The sequence below is a fragment of the Ranitomeya imitator genome, chromosome 5 (genome assembly GCF_032444005.1).
Source record: "Ranitomeya imitator isolate aRanImi1 chromosome 5, aRanImi1.pri, whole genome shotgun sequence".
NCBI lineage: Eukaryota > Metazoa > Chordata > Amphibia > Anura > Dendrobatidae > Ranitomeya > Ranitomeya imitator.
Genome location: NC_091286.1, coordinates 81427389 through 81449739, shown reverse-complemented (window position 1 = coordinate 81449739; position 22351 = coordinate 81427389). Strand labels below are relative to the sequence as shown.

At 42.4% G+C, this 22351-nt stretch overlaps 1 protein-coding gene across 2 annotated transcripts in view; it reads left to right on the top strand.

Annotated features, from left to right (window-relative positions):
- Positions 1-22351, top strand: part of SPTBN1 (spectrin beta, non-erythrocytic 1) — a 201536-nt gene that overhangs the window by 67264 nt on the left and 111921 nt on the right. Inside the window, exon 1 of one of the 2 annotated variants that reach the window (XM_069768875.1) lies at positions 19028-19441. The exons of the other annotated variant lie outside the window; for it this stretch is intronic. Within the exon in view, the coding sequence (XP_069624976.1) occupies positions 19333-19441 (109 nt within the window). The 5' untranslated portion in view covers positions 19028-19332. Of the gene's footprint in view, positions 1-19027; positions 19442-22351 lie in introns of those variants that run through there. 2 annotated transcript variants of the gene reach the window in all.

Sequence of the window (22351 nt, the reverse complement as noted above, 5' to 3'; positions counted from 1 at the left end):
GTATCTATTGTGGCTACTTCGATCCATTCATTTCAGATGGACTGTATCTTTAATGTCAGCTGCCAAGCTTTCCAGTCCTGTGTTACCTCTGTAAGGCTACTTTCACGCTAGCGTCATTCGATGCACGTCACAATGCGTCGTTTTGAAGAAAAAACGCATCCTGCAAAGTTGCCTGCAGGATGCGTTTTTTCTCCATAGACTTTCATTAGCGACGCATTGCGACGGATTGCCACACGTTGCATCCATCATGCGACGTGTTTTTGCAGTGTGTCTGGACAAAAACGCACTGCGACGGCCCGTAGCGACACTAGTGTGAAAGTAGCCTAAGGCTGTGTGCACACGTTGCGTTTTTTTGCGGGTTTGCCCGATAACGCTATAAAACCGCAAAAAAACGCATACAATAAGCAACCCATCATTTAGAATGAATTCCGCATGTTTTGTGCACATGATGCGTTTTTTTCCACGAAAAAAACGCATCGCGGTAAAAACCGCAGCATGTTCATTAATTTTGCGGGGTTTTTTTTGGCGGATTTCCCACTACAAAATGCATTGGGAAGTGTCCGGAAAAAAAACCGCTGCAAAAACGCGTCAATCGCGGCAAAAACACATGCGGTTTTCTTGCGGATTTCTTGCAGAAAATGTCCGGTTTTTCTCAGGAATTTTCTGCAAGAAATCCTGAACATGTGCACATAGCCTTAGACTGTCCATGTGCCACTTGAACCTTTCATTAAATATATTCATCTGGTGTATTCCTTCAGCTTGGATGAGTTGGAGCCAATGTACTCGGTGAATATGCTAAGTGTAAAAATAAAACATTAGAATTACACAATATGTTTCCACATTTCACTTCTCCATTCAGACGGTGACAATTCGCACCCATAGCCACAAAGTGTCCATGGACTTGTGTTTCATAGTTGAGCACATGTGGCTAATCCGGGCTTTAGTGCTATGTGAAAACGCATTGATTTAAGAGAAAATCATCTTAGCTGGGGACACAAGGCCAGAGGGATGCTGCTGAATAATGAACGAGCGTGCTGCGGCGCGGAGTGCATGAGAGAACAAGGTCAGACGAGAAGGACATCTGAAGGATTCACTTGATACAGGAGAGGAACATTAGACCACAGTAACCACATTAGCAGATGTCTGTCTCACTGTACAGTTAATCAGTTTAAGATCCTTTGGGCGAGATCGCATCTGGAGCTCCAACATGGAGACTGTTTGCAGGCCGCTAGTCCGCGCTTGTGCCATGTATTGAGGAGCGCTCACAGGACCCCGACTGCTTTGATTTACTTGCTCATAGACATGGGGGAAAAAAAAGACCTGGGACATCGTAGCGATGTCTGGGATGCAAACTGCTCATTTATATTTCATGGGATTTTTTTTTTATCTTTCTTTATCCTTAGCATAGTAAGTAGTGATGAGTACCTAAACCTGATGACGCTAGTGTTCATCCCAAGCCCCTCCAGGAAGTGGAGGAATGGAGATCTGTGCATTCTCAACACCATCTATCATTTTAATTCATGGAATAAAACGGTCGCTCTTTTGGAAAGTCAGAACCGTGACCATGCAGAGCTCACCGGACTATGTTCATAGTCTGAGAAGTATTCTAGTGATCTCCAATGTTGCATTGTGAATGCCTTTGAGCTGGATATATGGCGAGTGAGTTATTGGGGTACATTGTCCTCATATGTATAGAGAGCCCTAAGTTTTAAAAATCTGTGTCTTTAATGACCACATACACAATAGATAGAAATCATCCGAACCCAGCATTTTCTACTGGATCAGCTTACAGTCTAATGCTTATGGGTCTTCCGACTGATCCTTGTGTTGGGTGAGGAGGTGAGTCTCTGCCAGATGATTTAGGAAGTCTCCTAGAGATAACAAGCAGAGCCCAGCGTTCCTGTGTATGTGTCAGCAGAGATGAATAATGTGTATGGCCAACATTAGTTTCCATCACAAGCATGAGCCTTGGAGTGCAGGATCCTTCGCACAAGGGGAGTCCATCAGTTGCCGCATTTATCTATTAGGCTGCCGTCACACTAGCAGTATTTGGTCAGTATTTTACATCAGTATTTGTAAGCTAAAACCAGGAGTGGAACAATTAGAGGAAAAGTATAATAGAAACATATGCACCACTTCTGTATTTATCACCCACTCCTGATTTTGGCCAGTTCTGGATCATCAAGCTCCATTCAACAGATACCACGTACACTGTGGTTCTGCCGACATTAACCCCCTCAGCTGGGGTAATTTTTTGGCAGCTGCACATTTGTGGTATTAAATATGATTACCATACCTGGTCACACTGTGTCCACAAAAGCAGCATGCACTCTTTGATTTTTCACTTTCTCATTTGGGTAATATAAAAGGGCCTCAAACCACCGATATTATAGCATCTGGACAGGTGCTCAGACAAGACAAGACTTTTTTTACTGCTTTATGGAAGCTACAAACCAATCTATGTATTCTAAGACCATCTTTCATGGCAAATCCACATGTGGCTGGTAGGCTACTGCTACTTGTATAGATCCTATCTATCTGGGGATTCCTGAAAGGAATTAATTGCATTTCTAGTTTACATCTGCAGCAGAAAACCAAGGGTCAGCCTCAGATTCCTGACAATGAACATATCCAGGAACATCAAAGGTTCCAAAGTTTCATCTCAAACTCCACAATCTGTACAGTCATGTGATTTACAGAGCACAAAGCCTAGTGCTCAATCTCCGAAGGAAGACATTTTGCTATCTGAATGTAATGAATGTAAATCATTCAGCTGCCGCGATGAAAATTTGGTTAGTCACAAAGATGTGATGGGTGATGGATTCAGATTTCAGCCAGGGTAACATTTTCTCAAACACCATTTCCTTGTGGAGGTAGACACGGGAAACAGATGTAAGGAAACTCTTTGCTTTTGTAGCCAGTCAAATTATATTCCTGCATGGCATCTTACTTTGTGACCTATTTATATGTAATGTTGATATTGGATGACCTTTTAGGTATATTTTACATACTCTTCTCCTTGCCCCTTTCGTCTGTTTCCTGCTTTGCGAAATGTTAGTAAGTTAGTCAAATCAAGGAGCCAATAGACCAGACCAAGGACATAAATTATGAGGGGTTGGTGTGCCCCTCCGACGCATTTCTATTTTCTAATGTGTTTGGGGTTATCCTAACCCCCGTCATGGCACATTTTGGGTGAGGGGGTAGAGAAGTACTGAGCACGTGTGTATACGCACGCACGCACGCACACACATATATATATATATATATATATATATATATATATATATATATATATATATATATATGCACGCACGCACGCACGCACGCACGCACACACACACACACACACATATACACATATACACATATACACACACACACACACACACTCACCGTTAACCACTCCAGCCAACCCGCAGCGTTCGGTGGTCTTGTTTCCTCCACCACTCCACATCTTCACTAAATGCCAGGACTTCCAGCCACATCCAGAGGTCACCACGTGTAGCAAGGTCATGACGTCAAGATGTGCACTGCGACCTTATAATGCGCAGTGACCTCCAGGGCCTTTGATGAAAAGGCTGGAGATGTGGTGCACAATAGAGCAAAGAGAACTGCATGGCGGGCATCGAGGCTGCTGGTAAGGTAAAGTTAAGGCCCCTTTCACACATCAGTGATGTGCCGCCGGATCCGTTTTTTTTCTCATAGACTTGTATTGGCAATGGATTGCCTCACTTTTCATCCGACGTTCGCCGGATCATCGACAAAGTAATGTTTTTTGTGTACATCGAAAAAACGGACAGCGACGGATCCGTCAATGTCCCTCGTTTGTTCGAATGGAAGCCTATGAGTGCCGGGATCTGTCAAATGACGGAATCCGGCAATGGATTCTGTTTTTTTTAACTGAGCATGCTCCGATTTATTTAGCCAGATCTGCTAGTTGGATCCGTCGAAAAAATGAATCCGTCGCATCAATTTTTCACAATCTGCGACGGATCCGTCGAGCCAACGGATTGTGACTGACGGCAAAAAACTGATGTGTGAAAGTGGCCCAAGCAATGAGGTTGTATTTTTTTTTTTAAATTTTTTTAAACCAATACCACCACAACTGCTCTCTGCAGGCCATCTGATCCTTTTCTTTCGCCATTGTGTGCCATGTCTCCGGCCTCTTCACTATAGGTCAGGACTTCCGGGCAATGAGAATTTAAAAAAAAACAAAAAGAAACCCTCTACAATCCCTCCCAAACAAAGTGCTGTGCATGCAGACTTTTCAAAATAATGCCACAAAAAAGGCTGCAAAATGCTGTATGGGAACGCAGCTGTGCAGTGGTTTTTTTTTTTTGTTGTTTTTGTTTTTTTTTATCAGATAAACGCATCCTATGTTTAATTCTTTAGATTTTCTGTCATATCTTGGCGTGAACATTATCGTTGAATCTTGATAGTCTTGGTTCTCCATGGTTGAGAACTGTCATGGAGGATGCATTGACTCCATTCTGAAAATTACACACATGACCCTTCCACAGACCACCTATTATGTTACCTTGCTGTGGCGTTGCATGTTCCCGAAGGGTGAAATGCTATACTACACTCTCAGGTGATCTTACTCTGCGGTAACCCAATTCTTGTGTGTCTTGGAATGTAAGATCTGCTCACACTTTACAGACGGAAGTTCATAAATTCAGACTCGATATGTATAATAAAATATTGGCTGGAAGGAAAAAATGCTCTTGGCTTGAGTCTAAGGGTATGTTCACATTTAGTCTTTGAGTTTTTGAAGTGAAGACTTTTTTTTTTTTTTTTCCTTTTGAGGAGAATTTTGGATGGTTTCCGCTCCGTTTCCTATCAAACCTCCTATTAAAAAAAACAAACCTGAACATACTATTAGCCTGGTTTCAAATGTTGGGCATGTTAGGACCGTGATGTCCGGACCGGCTGCGAGTCTTCCTACCTGATCTCTGCCTATGAGGTTGTTGCGTTCAGGCCAGCACTCCCTGTACTGGGAAATTAACCTAAGGATATGTGCACACGATTATTTTTTTTCAGGCAAAATCCCCCTGAAAAAGCACCGGAGAAGTGATAGAAAAATGAACATAATCCACAGCAATGTAAAATCTAGATTACAGTGCACATGTTCTGTGTTTTTTTTTTCTCACTACTTTTAACTGCTTCAGGGTTTGGAAATCCTTGAAGCTGTGTAAAGAAGTAACATGTTCATTTTTTTCTTCTTCATGAAAGTATAAAGCAATGACACGGGCTACGGAACACGTCAGGATTATTTGCAGAAATTTCCTGAAGAAAAACGGACTTTTTCTGCAGGAAATCCGCATGCGTTTTAACCGCGTTTTTTGTGCGGATTTTTCACGTTTTTTTTCCGGAGCTTCCCAATGCATTAAATAGCGGGAAATCAGCGAAAAATCTGCAAAATTAATGAACATGCTGCGTTTTTTACCGCAGCAAAAAAAAACAAAAAAAAAACGCAACATGTGCACAAAAATTGCGGATTGAATTGTATTAATAGGATGCTTAATGGATGCGTTTCTTTCGCGGTTTTTATTGCAAAAAATCCAGAATGTGTGCACATAGCCTTAAGATGCCGTGTGCACATTCCCTTCAGGAATTAATTTGCCATAATCAGGATTGTTGCCTGATCTTCATGATCCATGTTCCGGATTAAAAAAAAAAAAATTAGCTCCACCAAACCAGGTATATTCTACCTTTACTTGTCCGTTACATCTTCATCCAGTTAGCATCATCCAAAGTTTTCAGTCTTTAGATGGTGTAATGTACATGGAGCTCATACTGATACACAGGACACTTTTCGCTATGTTTACTGTCCCCATATTTATCACTTCTTTTTCCTTGCTGTCACTCCCTGGCTCACATGTACATTTCTTGCAGTGATGAAATGCTGTAAATACTTTTCTCATGCTGCAGAAAGAAGTATGACAATGAGCCTTTGGAAGTATGGTGGGAGGTTTTACATTCCATCGATCGTCATTTTCACATTAGCTGAACCCATTCAGGATAACAGACGACGTATTCAGCAATTCAAGGCATGAGGAATATGGCTGTAGGGATTTGTGCACATGAAACCCTTGTGATTCATATGGGGGGACTGGACAGTGGCATGTTAACCACTCATGAAATCTGCTTTATTTACATGGGCAGAAACCTTTGCAGACTTGGGGTATGTTCACACAAGGCATTTGTTTCCTTCGTAAGAAAGGTGTTTGCAGGAAAAACACACATTAAGTGCCTGTTCTTGCTTTTTTTTTTAATGCATTTTAATGGCATCTTTGATATTTTTGGCTTTCATTGTGGTGAAAAACATAGTATGAGGATCAAGTTTTGTAAATTTCATTATGCTGAAACTGTAAAACACAGCAATTTTGCTCACAAAAGAAAAACCGCTGCAAATACTCAATGTGTGAACAAGCTCTTACTGCACAGGATGATGTACAGCGAAATCCACACTGGCCAAACCACCCCAAGTGGTGTAATTTTGATGCAGATTTCTTTGCTTCAAAATTCTGTGGATTCTCCTCAAATCTTGCCCATCGCACTGTGAGTGACATTAAATATCACAGAAAAAAGCGGCCATATTTACCAATACCTGGTCACTAGTGAGGAGTGAGTGTGACCTCCGAGTATTTGTTAGTGTTTGGAGATTTAGTTTTCATCGCGGCAGCTGAATGATTTACAGCTATTAGCCAGGCTGAGTACATGTGGGGGTTGCCTGGATGCTAGAGAATCCCCACATGTAATCAAGCAGGCTAGTAGCTGTAAGGCTAGGTTCAGATTGCGTTAGTGCAATCCGTTTAGCGCCTAGCGCTAGCGGATTGCGCTGACGCAATGTGATATAAAGGGGTCGCGTTAAACGTCCCCGCTCTCGCAGATCTCTGATCTGCGAGAGCGGGGAACGGACCGCGGGCGCGCCTCGGATGCTGCAAGCAGCGTCCGAGGCGCGCCACAAAACACTGGTGTGTATTTATAATATTAGGCAACAACTCCCTCATGGATGGTAGGTGTGAGAGAAGTTGTTCATCAGTGTTGCGCTACCTCCAGCTTTTAACATGCCATGCAGGATGCATTAGTAAAGTGACCGGCTGTTTGTAAGAATGGCTGCTTTCAGCGATCATTTATTTTTATTTTTTAATTTGTTCTTTTTTGTGAATTGTATTGGGGATCACTGCTCCGTCTCTCGTGTCATAACCTGAGCATGCATAAAGCAGACTGGGCTCCAGGGTAAACTCCATTGTCCCCAGCCACTTCAGTAGTAGTTACAGAAGCCCTCCTATGATGAACACTTCTTCTATAGATAAGTGTGTTGATATACTCCCCTACCGCTGTCTTCTCCGAAATCCAGTGCTGTTCTGCTCCTCTTCTCAGTGATGTCCTCACTCTTCAGACTCTCCTGGTCACTCTATGCACGATCCTGAAGTCTCTTACAACATAAGTCTAAGAATCTTTGTTCTGACACTTCATGGACTTACGTTAGAAAGGTCCTATTTGGGTCACGTAGAGCGCAGTGCTACCCACAGAGTCTGAAGAGCTGTGCTGTAACGTCTCTGAGAAGAGGAACAGAATGGCGCTGGATCCTGGAGAAGATGGCAGTAGATGAATATGGTACGTTAAAACACACACACACTAAAGTACGTACCTATACACAGATTTATAAAAAGATCTTACCGCGAGGACTTCTTTTAAAAATGAACCACACCCCCTGTTTCTGGTATCCTTCTCTTCTGCCTCTCCTTTATCAATTTTTTTTTTCTTGTTCTTGCTTGTCCCCTTTTCACAGTTCATCTCTTCTCTCCATCCAGATCTGTTTTTCGGTATGGGATTTGTCTTGGGTCTGGTTTAGTGTCTTGTGTATAGAAAAAAAAAAAGTAACTTTGGAAGCGAAGAAAAATGTAAATTGTGCGTGACCGCTAAGTTTTATGCTTCATTCATTTATCAAGCAATCTACTTGTCCATGTTTAGAGGGCTGTTCAATGCAAGGTTTTAACTTGTGGTCAACCATTCAGATGTAAATCGAAGATTTTGGGGGGCAATTTTTTATTTTTTTTAAATCTTAAATTTATTGCTGAACATAAATCCAACCCTCTCAACTCTGCAGATGTCTGTTCCTAACCCCCTTGAAGCAGCTGATGAAACACATGTGTTGGGATGATCTTTGTGCAGAGCGATACTGTTATGTGATTGTGATTTTCGTTTTTCACAGTTTGTTTTTCCTCAATCTCCACTTTAGATTATAGTTCCGACTATCTGATTTATATTTGGTTGTTTAATGAATTTACTTTTGGGCTCCTTATGGATTTGCCAGTTAATAGTGTCTGATTTCCAGTTGTGCAACCAGACTTTCATGTATCTCACACCCATACTTTTTTTTTTTAATAATCTAAATCACGGCTTAATAAAAATTGCATATGATATTCTAGTCTCCTATCTGTAGGTTGATATTTTGCTTATAGGATTGACTATTTAGTTTGTTGCTCTAGGTTGGTTCAAATTCCTATTTCTAGCCTAAACTTTGCTCTTAAAATGTCACAATAGACTTAAAGTCTCAAATTCTTTTTATTGTGGGCAGAGTTTTATACAGTACTGTGCAGACTGTCTCCTCTCCATGACAAATGGACAGGGTATGTGCATTCAAAAGGTACAAAGGTCGGGCACATTGCATAGTGTGAGGCAGTGACTCGTGTCACAGGTAGGGGTCGCTGTGTGTTTTTTCCCAGGTTGTGCATGGAGACAGATGAAGTCCATAGGTGTGCATGGCAGTCACGGATTTCCGGTCTGGGTTTTCCATGTGGCTGAAAGCCACAGGTTTGTTTGTTAAAAAACCCTGCAGTAAGAGGTATGGGTGTGCAACGTCGGTGTTAGTCTGGTGTGTGCTGTTGTGCAGAGCAGAGGCCTGCAGAGCGCTGGTTGTGTGTGAAGCAGCACAGGCCGGCAGAGCCAGCTGCTATGGCAGCTGAAAAGCCTGGCACCCGCAGCGTACACAGCGAAGCAAGTCGTCCATGGTAACTTGTCTTGGATGTGGACAGTCTGATGTCCTGTACCTGAAAGAGGACTTGCATGTGTAACGATTGCAAACAGGTGGCTATGGTGCCCGGCTGCTATCCGGAGGATATCCTGGGCTGTGTACGGCTATGTGAGTAAAGAGTCTGTGATACAGCGGTGCAGGGCAGCCACGGGAAGTAGTCAGAGGAGGACTGGCGTATGTAGTGTCTGCAACATGTGAAGCTGTGTTTGGAGACTGTAATATGGCGTGCGGTCGCCCCACGGATACCGGACAATGAGAGGTCCGGTGTGTTTAAGCACTGCAATCTAAAAGCCATATGATGTGTAGTGCTATGAAACTGGCACTGAGACGAGATGCAACTGTGTGTATTGAACTTTGATGACGTGTACTATAAAATGCTTTGCACCTTTGTGTGCAGTAACACATTAAAGAGAATTTTGTGTTTGAACTTTGTGGGTCACTGCCTCTTCGCTGCGTACGGTGCTCCATTACAATAGCTTTTTAAGACGCAAAGGGAATCCAACAGTAGGATCAATCCTCTTAAGCCTTCTTTATGATCATGCAGATCATAAAAAAGAATAAAATGATACCTTGATATCTGCAATCCGATGTCTTTTTTCCCCAGAAATTAAGGCTTATTTTAAATAAATAAATGTAAATGAGCTGTTAGCAAAAATATGGGCCAGACATTGATCTCCCTGAGAATCTGCCTCCAGAGATTATTTTAAATGAAAGGGCGAGTTACCAGAGTGAGACATGTAATGACTGACAGTCTGCTCTCCTGATCTCGCTAAAGATCTGTGCGTGATTGCAAAACGCCTGGAGCAGAGTAAACCTTATTGTGATTATAACTAGCTCAGTACAGCAAAGTCAAACTTTCTCTTTACAAACACATGTGTAGTCAGTGTGGGGGGCAGTATATCAGAGCTGACAGCACTGTGAGGGTATGTGCACACGCTGCGGAATGTTGTGCGGATTTTTCCTCACTGATTTTGGTAAATCTGCAGGAAAATCGCAGTGCGGATTTACTGCGGATTTACCGCTTTTATTTTTCCGCGTTTTTGTGCGGATTCCATCTGCAAAATCCGCAGCGTGTGCACATACCCTGAGAGGAGAGTAGCAGGTGTTTGTAATAAGTTAATTTCTTCTGTACTGTGTTAGGTCTGATCTCTCTGCAAAGCTGTGTGGTTATGAAAGTAAACGGTCAGTCATTATATGTCTCCTTTTCATTTAAAATAAGCTCTGGAGGCAGAGTCTCAGGGAGATCCATGTCCAGCCTATAGATCTGTACAGTTCATTTGCATATTAAGGAAAACGTGGCTTCGTTGTATTCAACTTTCCATTACTTTTTTGCCCTTTTGAGAGTTGATCCTACTGACCGATTTCCTTGCAATTATTCACTTGATCAACATATGAATACAGTCAAATCTTTTTGAAGCGTTCATTCCACTTTGTACAACACATTGAAAGTGTAGGTTTGTAATGGTGAAGACTTCAGAGGATTGGCGAGTACATGGGTGCTTGCACGTTCAGTGGCCCCGTTGGTCTGGGCTTACGTCTGAACCGACGGGGACATACACTGTAATGGTGCCACCAGAGATTGTGTGCTCCGCTGATGAATCTAGCACACGTTAATAGAGGAGCATTTCTGCGTAACCTTAGCATGGTGTGCCTGTATTAATAGGAAAGATGGTGGCCATAAGTGGAACAAGGCGAGCACTATTTTTTTTTATTGCATACGATCTCTGTGTAGGCTGGATGAGGAGTGCTGGCTCTTCTGTTCTCACACAGATCCAGGAATTTTTAGCCGTTAACCCCACATATTTTGTATATTGCTGTGGGCATAAATTTAGGGGATTTTCACATTTCCTAGCATCAATGAAAATGGAAATCTGACACCGATATACCAGTGGATCTGGGATAGAAATCTAATGCTGACACTCGCTTTCCTGCATGAGAATTCGCATCAATTAAGTGAAAAAGCATGGTACATTTTTATTCTAGCAACGTTGCCAAAAATCTGTACATATACTTTTTTTTTCTTTTTTGTGCATGTCCACAAGATTTCGAAAACCCTTCTCCCAAACCTGAAATCCAGGCTTCTACATGTTCATTTCGTTGTGCAATCCTTACTGAAATGCTCAACAGATCTTTAAAGGGGCTGTCCACTTTTGCGGACAACATTTTTCTTAAATGCATGCAATTGGGGATAGAAATCATTTTTGCAGTTGGTGCAACATTTATAATGAAACCCGTTTGCCTCCTATAGCCGCTGTATTATACAGTCTACTGCTGGATGTAGAGTGCGGTAACAGGGACGGCCATATTATCTTTATTTCATCAGATGTGTTGGGGACATGATTTTATAGCGCTTACTATTATATACCGTAGGTGTGACAGGTTCTCCTCCTGCTCTTGTTAGTGCGGTTTCCTCACAGACTGCACAGCTCTCCAGTCCATACAATGGCTGCTGGCGGAGGAGCATGTGACCAGACCTGTCCATCAGCCTTGTCCAATGGAAAACCTCACACGAGAAAACTGTCTTCCTATTGGAGGAGGCCGATGGACAGGTCTGGTCACATGTTCTTCCGCCAGCAGCCATTGTATAGAGTTGTGCAGTCTGTGAGGAAAGGTGCGCTAATAAGAGCAGGAGGAGAACCTGTCACATCTATATAATAACGGCCACAAAATTATTTCCTAACACATATGATGAAATAAAGGTAATGAGGCGACCCTGTTACCTCACTCTTCAGGCAGTAATACACTGTGTAAGGCCACGTTCACACGTTCTATATTTGGTGAGTTTTTTACCTCAGTATTTGCCAAAACCAGGAGGGGATCAATCAGAGGAAAAGTATAATAGAAATATGTCACCGCTTCTGTATTTATCACCCACTCCTGGTTTTGGCTTACAAATACTGAGGTAAAAAACTCACCAAATACTGAACGTGTGACCGTGGTGTCATACAGCGGCTATAGGAGGCAAACTGTGCAAAATTTGTAGTGAAACCCAATTGCAAAAATGATTTCTAGCCCCAACTGCATGCATTTAGGTAAGAAACAAAAACTTTCCCCAAAGATAGACAACCCCTTTTAGGAATTATATTGGGTCATATTTATTAAGCACGCTACGGTAATATGGCAGAATCATTGGGTTAGCCATCAGAATTGCTTTAATACTCTTCGGGAATGTCCAGATCTCTTGCTGATTGTTTCCCTGAAAAACTATTCAGAGGGGCCGCTGACAGACGCATTCATTACAATGAGACCAACGGAGTACAAATGGACTCCATGTTTTTTGCAGCGGTGTAGTCTGCTACGCTCCTTTGCTTGTTTGAAAAGACGGAGCTCACACGTTTCTAATGGCACATTTTTCAGGGATTCTGACAGAAGCCATCAATCGAATGGTGAACATAGTATGTACTTAACTTTAGCCATATTCTGTGTTTTTTTTTTCTTAATCCCTTTCACCCTTTGGCTCATCAAATGTCCCTATATTGCAGCATTTTATATAGACTACTTGTACATGGGCCAGAAAATCTTACTTCATTTGACTGACTTAAATCCGTGAATACTATTTTTATAAGACTTGGTGTAAAAATTATCCATATTGGTTGTTGCTGCCACTAGGGGGCATACCTGTTGCTCCCCATGCATCCTGCACGCATTTCTGCAGGTACATGCCATGTGTCATTTATGGTTTAAGAATCAATTAGTCAACTTTCTCATACACCATTATGTGCTGGCATCTACGTTTTAATCTAACTCGACTGATGCTATATTTTATGTTTTAAGCAGTTGTAGAAAAAAAATGCTGCAAAGTAAGAATGCTTTCAATATAGCAGCATTGATAGTTTATTAACCCCTCTGTGACCTTAGACGTACTATCCCGTCGAGGTGCCCTGGGCTTATCTGACCCTGGACGGGATAGTACGTCATAGCCGATCGGCCGCGCTCACGGGGGGAGCGCGGCCGATCGCGGCCGGGTGTCAGCTGCTTATCGCAGCTGACATCCGGCACTATGTGCCAGGAGCGGTCACGGACCGCCCCCGGCACATTAACCCCTGGCACACCGCGATCAAAGATGATCGCGATGTGCCGGCGGTGCAGGGAAGCACCGCGCAGGGAGGGGGCTCCCTGCGGGCTTCCCTGAGCCCCCCGCAGCAACGCGATGTGATCGCGTTGCTGCGAGGGTCTCCTCACCTCCCTCCCTGCTCGAGCCCCGGATCCAAGATGGCCGCGGATCCGGGTCCTGCAGGGAGGGAGGTGGCTTCACAGAGCCTGCTCAGAGCAGGCACTGTGAAGGCTGCAGCGCTGCATGTCAGATCAGTGATCTGACAGAGTGCTGTGCAAACTGTCAGATCACTGATCTGTGATGTCCCCCCCTGGGACAAAGTAAAAAAGTTAAAAAAAAAATTTCCAAATGTGTAAAAAAAATTAAAAAAAATATTCCAAAATAATGAAAAAAAAAAAAAATATTATTCCCATAAATACATTTCTTCATCTAAATAAAAAAAAAAACCAATAAAAGTACACATATTTAGTATCGCCGCGTCCGTAACGACCCGACCTATAAAACTGTCCCACTAGTTAACCCCTTCAGTAAACACCGTAAGAAAAAAAAAAAAAAAAAAACGAGGCAAAAAACAACGCTTTATTATCATACCGCCGAACAAAAAGTGGAATAACACGCGATCAAAAGGACAGATATAAATAACCATGGTACCGCTGAAAGCGTCATATTGTCCCGCAAAAAAAGAGCCGCCATACAGCATCAGCAAAAAAATAAAAAAGTTATAGTCCTGAGAATAAAGCGATGCAAAAATAATTATTTTTTCTGTAAAATAGTTTTTATCGTATAAAAGCACCAAACCATAAAAAAATGATATAAATGAGGTATCGCTGTAATCGTACTGACCCGAAGAATAAAACTGATTTATCAATTTTACCAAACGCGGAACGGTATAAACGCCTCCCCCAATAGAAATTCATGAATAGCTGGCTTTTGGTCATTCTTCCTCACAAAAATCGGAATAAAAAGCGATAAAAAAATGTCACGTGCCCAAAAATGTTTTCAATAAAAACGTCAACTCGTCCCGCAAAAAACAAGACCTCACATGACTCTGTGGACCAAAATATGGAAAAATTATAGCTCTCAAAATGTGGTATTGCAAAAAATATTTTTTGCAATAAAAAGGGTCTTTCAGTGTGTGACGGCTGCCAATCATAAAAATCCGCTAAAAAACTCGCTATAAAAGTAAATCAAACCCCCCTTCATCACCCCCTTAGTTAGGGAAAAATAAAAAAAAATGTATTTATTTCCATTTTCCCATTAGGGCTAGGGTTAGGGCTAGGATTAGGGTTAGGGTTAGGGTTAGGGCTAGGGTTAGGGCTAGGGCTAGGGTTAGGGCTAGGGTTAGGGCTAGGGCTAGGGTTAGGGTTAGGGTTAGGGCTAGGGTTAGGGCTAGGGTTAGGGCTAGGGTTAGGGTTAGGGCTAGGGTTAGGGCTAGGGCTAGGGTTAGGGCTAGGGCTAGGGTTAGGGTTAGGGCTAGGGTTAGGGCTAGGGTTAGGGTTGGGGCTACAGTTAGGGTTGGGGCTAAAGTTAGGGTTAGGGTTTAGATTACATTTACAGTTGGGAATAGGGTTGGGATTAGGGTTAGGGGTGTGTCAGGGTTAGAGGTGTGGTTAGGGTTACCGTTGGAATTAGGGTTAGGGGTGTGTTTAGATTAGGGTTTCAGTTATAATTGGGGGGTTTCCACTGTTTCGGCACATCAGGGGCTCTCCAAACACGACATGGCGTCCGATCTCAATTCCAGCCAATTCTGCGTTGAAAAAGTAAAACAGTGCTCCTTCCCTTCCGAGCTCTCCTGTGTGCCCAAACAGGGGTTTACCCCAACATATGGGGTATCAGCGTACTCAGGACAAATTGGACAACAACTTTTGTGGACCAATTTCTCCTGTTACCCTTGGGAAAATACAAAACTGGGGGCTAAAAAATAATTTTTGTGGGAAAACAAAAAGATTTTTTATTTTCACGGCTCTGCGTTATAAACTGTAGTGAAACACTTGGGGGTTCAAAGCTCTCACAACACATCAAGATGAGTTCCTTAGGGGGTCTACTTTCCAAAATGGTGTCACTTGTGGGGGGTTTCTACTGTTTAGGTACATTAGGGGCTCTGCAAACGCAATGTGACGCCTGCAGACCATTCCATCTAAGTCTGCATTCCAAATGGCGCTCCTTCCCTTCCGAACCCTCCCATGCGCCCAAACGGTGGTTCCCCCCCACATATGGGGTATCAGCGTACTCAGGACAAATTGGACAACAACTTTTGTTTTATTTTTATGGCTCTGCATTATAAACTTCTGTGAAGCACTTGGTGGGTCAAAGTGCTCACCACACATCCAGATAAGTTCCTTAGGGGGTCTACTTTCCAAAATGGTGTCACTTGTGGGGGGTTTCAATGTTTAGGCACATCAGTGGCTCTCCAAACGCAACATGGCGTCCCATCTCAATTTCTGTCAATTTTGCATTGAAAAGTCAAACTGCGCTCCTTCCCTTCCGAGCTCTCCCATGCGCCCAAACAGTGGTTTACTGCCACATATGGGGTATCAGCGTACTCAGGACAAATTGGACAACAACTTTTTGGGTCCAATTTCTCCTGTTACCCTTGGTAAAATAAAACAAATTGGAGCTGAAGTAAATTTTTTGTGTAAAAAAGTTAAATGTTCATTTTTATTTAAACATTACAAAAATTCCTATTAAACACCTGAAGGGTTAATAAACTTCTTGAATGTGGTTTTGAGCACCTTGAGGGGTGCAGTTTTTAGAATGGAGTCACACTTGGGCATTTTCTATCATATAGACCCCTCAAAATGACTTCAAATGAGACGTGGTCCCTAAAAAAAAATGGTGTTGTAAAAATGAGAAATTGCTGGTCAACTTTTAACCCTTATAACTCCCTAACAAAAAAAAAAATTGGTTCCAAAATTATGCTGATGTAAAGGAGACATGTGGGAAATGTTACTTATTAAGTATTTTGTGTGACATATCTCTGTGATTTAATTGCATAAAAATTCAAAGTTTGAAAATTGCGAAATTTTCAAAATTTTCGCCAAATTTCCGTTTTTTTCACAAATAAACGCAGGTACTATCAAAGAAATTTTACCACTATCATGAAGTACAATATGTCACGAGAAAACAATGTCAGAATCACCAGGATCCGTTGAAGCGTTTCGGAGTTATAACCTCATAAAGGGACAGTGGTCAGAATTGTAAAAATTGGCCTGGTCATTAACGTGCAAACCACCCTTGGGGGTAAAGGGGTTAACACTAACCTTCCCATGGTCTAAGACCTGGGAAATTAATCTGTCTTCCACAACCTCACCTTTGTAGCAGACTGGCTTTCCTCACCCAGGTTTAAGCTTCCCACAGTTTTGTTTCAATCTACATATGAAAATTGCAATCACGATCACCTTTTTTGGTATAACTAGTTACGTGTACACCTGACTATTATCCTACAAATGCCTGACAACATGCAAGTGTACCCAGGAGAATTCATACTGTTTTGAAGGCAATGTGTTGTGTTACCATATATTGCTTTAAAGTGGCTATTTGGGGCTTTTTTTTATTTCTTAGCCCCATATGCAAAAATATAATAGGCAGGTAGTTGCTAACTACCGATCACTGATGGCACAAAACAATCACTGTCCACTCCTGATGATAATTCTGTGGCTTCCGATGATGTCAAGTTGACCGATCAGCTTCTTTACTTCCATTCTACTGTTGTTGGGCTGTCACTGCATATATTATACTGATTGGCAGCCAGCTACCCACTACCTTACTGCGGGGAGCAGGCTGTCAATGAGCATGACATCATCAGCGACACCCTGTTAACATAGCAGACCGGAAGAAGAAGATCTGCCATGTTGACAAGAGGTGAAACTAAACCAGAGTATCACCAGCAGAAATCGTCCCACTCAGAAAAGGCAGGTAGCTGTCTGTTAGTTCTTAGAGACACACACACACACACACACACACACACACACACACACACACACACACACACACACACACACGCGCGCGCACACTCCTGGATAACCCCTATTTTAATTTTTTAATTACATTTTTGTTCATTCACTTTGCATTTTGTTAATTGATAAAAAAAAACTTAAATTTTCTCTTTTTTTTTTAAAGCATTTTCACGTTGCTGAATTTTTGCCACACCTGCCTAAAACTTGTGCAGTTGTGCTTTCAGCTGAATATAGTTTCCAGCGAAGTGTCCCCATTTATCTTCTTTTCATCAACCACATCACTTATATTTGGATTATTAGATCAGATCTGAGTCTCATTCTTGTCTTTGCAGCGGAAATTAATTTCATCCATAAGAATCCTGCCCTCCTCGGATATGACAAGCAGTGCTGTCTCGATAGATTGTTTCCTCGCCTGCTTGTAACATGGTGATTTCAGTGTGTCTGTAAGTGGCCATCTTTCTCTGACTGCAGATAAGTCACTGACCAGAAGATGGTCAGACATTTACCTAAATCCGACACTTTACCATAATGGGGGCCGTGCAGTATAACTGGAGATATACGTCTTTAAGGGCACAGTGTAGAGCAGTGAGCCGATATTTGCAGAAAGTCCCCAGTTCAGTTATAGGTGTGGAAGACGAGTGACAGCCAGTATGGCCGACCGTGCAACTTACAGGGTAGATCGCCCAAGAAGCACTTATAAACCTCGAAAGCATTTAACAACTGAAGGCCATTTATGTGACAGGTGATTTTATAGCTTGAGGTGGAAATGCTTCTTCAGGCATGTGTGTATTGTAGTGTGGCCTTCACTTCTGTAGAGAGCCGTCACCTTCACAGCTGTCCTGTCTCATGCGTGCCGCCTCCTACAATAATGTACTCGGCTTTATCTTATGTGCCTTGGATTGAATGGTGGCAAGTACTAAATCATTTCATTAAAAAAAAACAAAAAACCTTTTTTGTTGATCTTTCATGTGCCAGTCATATGAAATCTAACATAGAAACCATATGCAAATCAGGCTACAAGTGCACTGGGGATGGTCGGTGTATTGGCACGCCCTCCGTGTACTTCCAGTCTGGTTTGCATATGGCTTCAGCCTGAAAAAGCTATGCCAAAAAATCTTAGGTTCATACTGCTTGGAAAACGACAGAAAAGAAATCCCCATGTACAAAATAAGACAAAAAAAACTTGTGAAAAATTTGACTTTATCTATTTATTTTTTAAGTAGCTTCAAAAGTTGCAGAAATAATGTGGGTGGAGGGTGCTGAAAAAAATGTGTGTGTATATGTATGTATGTATGCGTGCATGTGTATATAAATATCTATATCTATCTATATATATATATCTATCTATCCTATCTATCTATCTATCTATCTATCTATCTATCTATCTATCTATATATCTGTGTGTGTATTGTTTTCTTCTATCCGGTGTGTCCTGGCGGCCGGTCGCCCTGCGATATTCTGTCATCAGCGACATTTTCTCCCTGATTTCCTAGGCCCCCGTGCACACAGCGCTGATCTGGTCCCTGGGCTACAATGGCCGCGGTCCTCTTGAGCGTTGTCACACAGTAATAGATTGCTCCACACAGATATGTGACAGCTATTGATTGGAGTGACCGCGCTCGTTTCCATCTGATGGTAATCTGAGACTTTTCCGTTACATGAGGCTCTTAAACAAAAGATTGTAATTCCAGCAGCTTTGTTCAGGAGCGTACCATTGTCTGCGGCTTTGTGCAGCCAGCTAGACGAGCAGGGCCAGCCTTCTGGGCTGCAGACACTGTGTGCAGGGAGTTCAGCATCTGATCCTCCTTCCACAAATGTGTCCTCATGTTTGGCATTTTTGCATTTGGCTCTCCTTAGGGGCAGCCTCCTACCCTCTCCTGAACTGCTATGGTTCAGCCTCCGTTTCCTTTACAATGTCTTATGCTAATCAAGTGACATCACCACTAAATACACAGTGTGGCTACTGATTAAATTACACACCACAAGGTTTGCAGGAGGTGTGCTGCTGCTCTGCTGCGCCTGTGTGTGTCTGAGCTATCCAGCATGCTGGGGGACGCACTAGCTCAGCACTGAAGCCCCCTATGGAGGTGATCCCACACACAGCCTGGCCGGTACTGACCACGTCTCGCACAGTCTGACACTCGTGGGCTTGTGGATTTTGTACTCTGCTTGTATTGACTCAGACTTGGCGCCTGTCTCCTGCACGTTGGAGCTGTTTGGATTTATGGTGGGGGTCTTCTGTGGTTTATGCCTCCGATAGCACCACATCTTCTTTCTAAATGGAATTGCAAAGGACCTCTAGCCTATCGGGCCCATTGTCCCCAGGATTTACTGGGCAGGTACCTTACAACTACAACCAGCTGGAGGGACGATTTAAGCAGCTACAAGGTAAGCTTGGGCTCGTCATGGCTGCTTGTTAGCTGGTTGCTATGATATCTGGCTGGAAAGCTGATGCTCAGTTACGGTGTAAATAATGCAGGTGACCTGTAATGGTAACCACACATGAAATCGGGATTGGTGTCTCAGCCATGGCTTGGTCTCGGTCTGTTATCCGGGTATTGTGGTTCTGCCATTGAGTGTGCAGGGACTTGATGGCTGTCACCGGTGTGTTCACGCCCCATGGTGTGGAATGGATGGACAAGACATCAGGGAAACAATGGTGGGGAAGGAGTGGTCTTTTGTGTGGAATTCAGCTTCTGATGGTGGCTTCCAGGCAGCATCTAACACCAAAGACACATTATTCTCTCAATGTGACAGCTCGCACTGACGGCATTCTCAATTATTTAACAACTGGAAATGAATGTGGCATTGGCAAGTGATCTTACACCTAAGTGAAACCTCTCGAATGGATGGGGAACTGTAGGCATGTCTCGCTATTTCACATTCTTTTCCTTCCAAGCAATTGTGAGAACATTGAAATTGTATAGAGTGGTGCTGTCGGGACGGCACCCGCAGAGTGGCGCTGTCGGGACGGCACCCGCAGAGTGGCGCTGTCGGGACGGCATACCTGGGGTGCTGTGTACTTATGGTAATGTTCTCTGCAATCTGTCAGAAAATGCGCTGGTCTCTGATCATTCACACATGTACAGTATATTTTCTACTGGATTTAATGAATGAACTCCGCTGCTCTCGGCTACTTCAGGTGTTCAGCTTTTGTGTCAGACACACCCAGGAGTGTGCAGTATGAGTATGTAGGTACAGTATATTTACCAATGAGTAACCGACGGGCCATTAAATAAAGTTACACATTCCACACAACTCTCTGCACTTGATAGTGTGAAAAGTTTGGTCAATGACCCTTAATAAATTCTTTGTACATATTCTAACAATTGAGGCAGGAAGAGGAAAAGCAAAATGTCCTGTGTGCATTGAAATTATCAAAACTTGAAGAGTGTATGTAATATGCAAAACCTTTCACTTTGCAAAGTTGATATGTCACAGCAACATTGAGTATAGGAACAGTGTGTACAGCAGATACATCTGTGTGTGTATATGTGTGTATGTGTATATACACACTATATACGGTAATTGTGTGTATGTACAGTGAGGAGCAAAAAGGTAACAATCCTTTGAACTTTTGACTTTGTCTCCATATCTCATTATCCACTTCTGCTTTGAACTTGCGACTGCCATCATTTTATAGACAGTCATCTCAGATATTTCATACATAAATTTGACTTACAACTATTTAGTATATGATTAGATATGCAGATTCTTGTCATGTCACTGCATTGTTACTATTTTGCTCCTAAAGATCTAAATCTTTATTTTTATTTACTATTTTAAAAATCCACCTTTAGCTTTCAACACTGCCTGAATCCTTCTGAGCATGCTCTCGATCAGATTCTTACGTGACGACCAAAATTTGATCTCTGGTCGGGTGCCTTCTACACGTTCCCATAGTTTATGCATACTGGTCGACTCACTTGGATATGTATATGATGTTTTTCTTCAATTCTACCCACAAGTGTTGGATTGGGTTGAGGTCTGGGGACTGTGAGGGCCAATCCAGTACCTCTACTTCACTGTCATTGAAGCGCTGCTTCCCCAATCTCAAAGAATGCTTCATGTTGTTGTCCTGTTGGAACACTATGTCGACCTTTTCATAGCCATAGTACTTGAGTGTACGAAGTAACTAATCTTGTATGATAGTCGCATATGACTCAGCTTTGAGACCACCATCAATTCTGGTCACGTATCCAATGCCTTTGGCTGTGAAACAACCCTATATCATCAGGCTTCCTCCACCGAACTTGACATTTCCTTCAATTTCTCAATCCATTAGCTCCTTTTCCCCTTGTTTCTTTCAGAGCCTAGTCTATTGACTTTCGTGTCATCGTTCCAAATCGCCCTTTTCAAATCTTTAAATGTCCACTTTTCGTACTTGCATGTAAACTCAGACCGATGTTTCTTATGACAATATTGAAGTTGTAAAAGAACTGAGGTATCACTTATGCGCTGCTATAATCCAATATTCGGTGAAATTATTTATTTAATGAGGTTTAAAAGTCAACACGTTTCGAGGTCATGCAGGACCTCTTCATCAGGACAACCTGGAGATTTCTTCACATTTTTTTCGGCCCACCATACCAGATTTGAGTAATGTTGCTTGCATCCATGTCTGTGATGTCCCTATTATGAAGCTTTTGAGCCATGTTTGTCACGCCAGAACTCTTAGACCTTGGGATGAGCTGACTTGTCGACCCCGATATTTTGCATGGATGTCCACCTTTTTGGCTTCTGAATGGATGGACGGACTTCATTCTTCCAACTGTCATGGCACTCACATTATGCAGTTTGGCAATTTTAGTGGTCAAGAGATTGCTATCAATGAACTGGATGATGCTATTTCTCTCTTCTTGGAAAATCATCTTCATGGCTGCTCGTGGATTCGAACAAATGAGCTTTCACTTGAGAATCAACTGAATAACACACTGAGCTATCAGGGAATGTGAGGTTGTATTTTGTAGTATTCGGGAAGAGAAATATTTTTCCACCACCAGGAGCAAAACGGTAACAATGCAGTGACGTGAGACGAATCTGCATAACTAATAATATGCTAAATAGTTGTAAGTCAAATTTATGTATGAAATAGCAAATAGATGATTGTCTATAAATTAATGGTAGCCTCACAATCAAAGCAGTAGTAGATGCTGAGATATGGAGATTGAAAGTCAAAAGTTCAAAACATCTACATCTGTACTCTTTTGCTCTCCACTATGTATGTAGCAGTCTTGTCAGTGGCTTTCTCCTCTCTCCATGTTGAAATGTTGAAGACATATAAACTCTTGGCCAAAT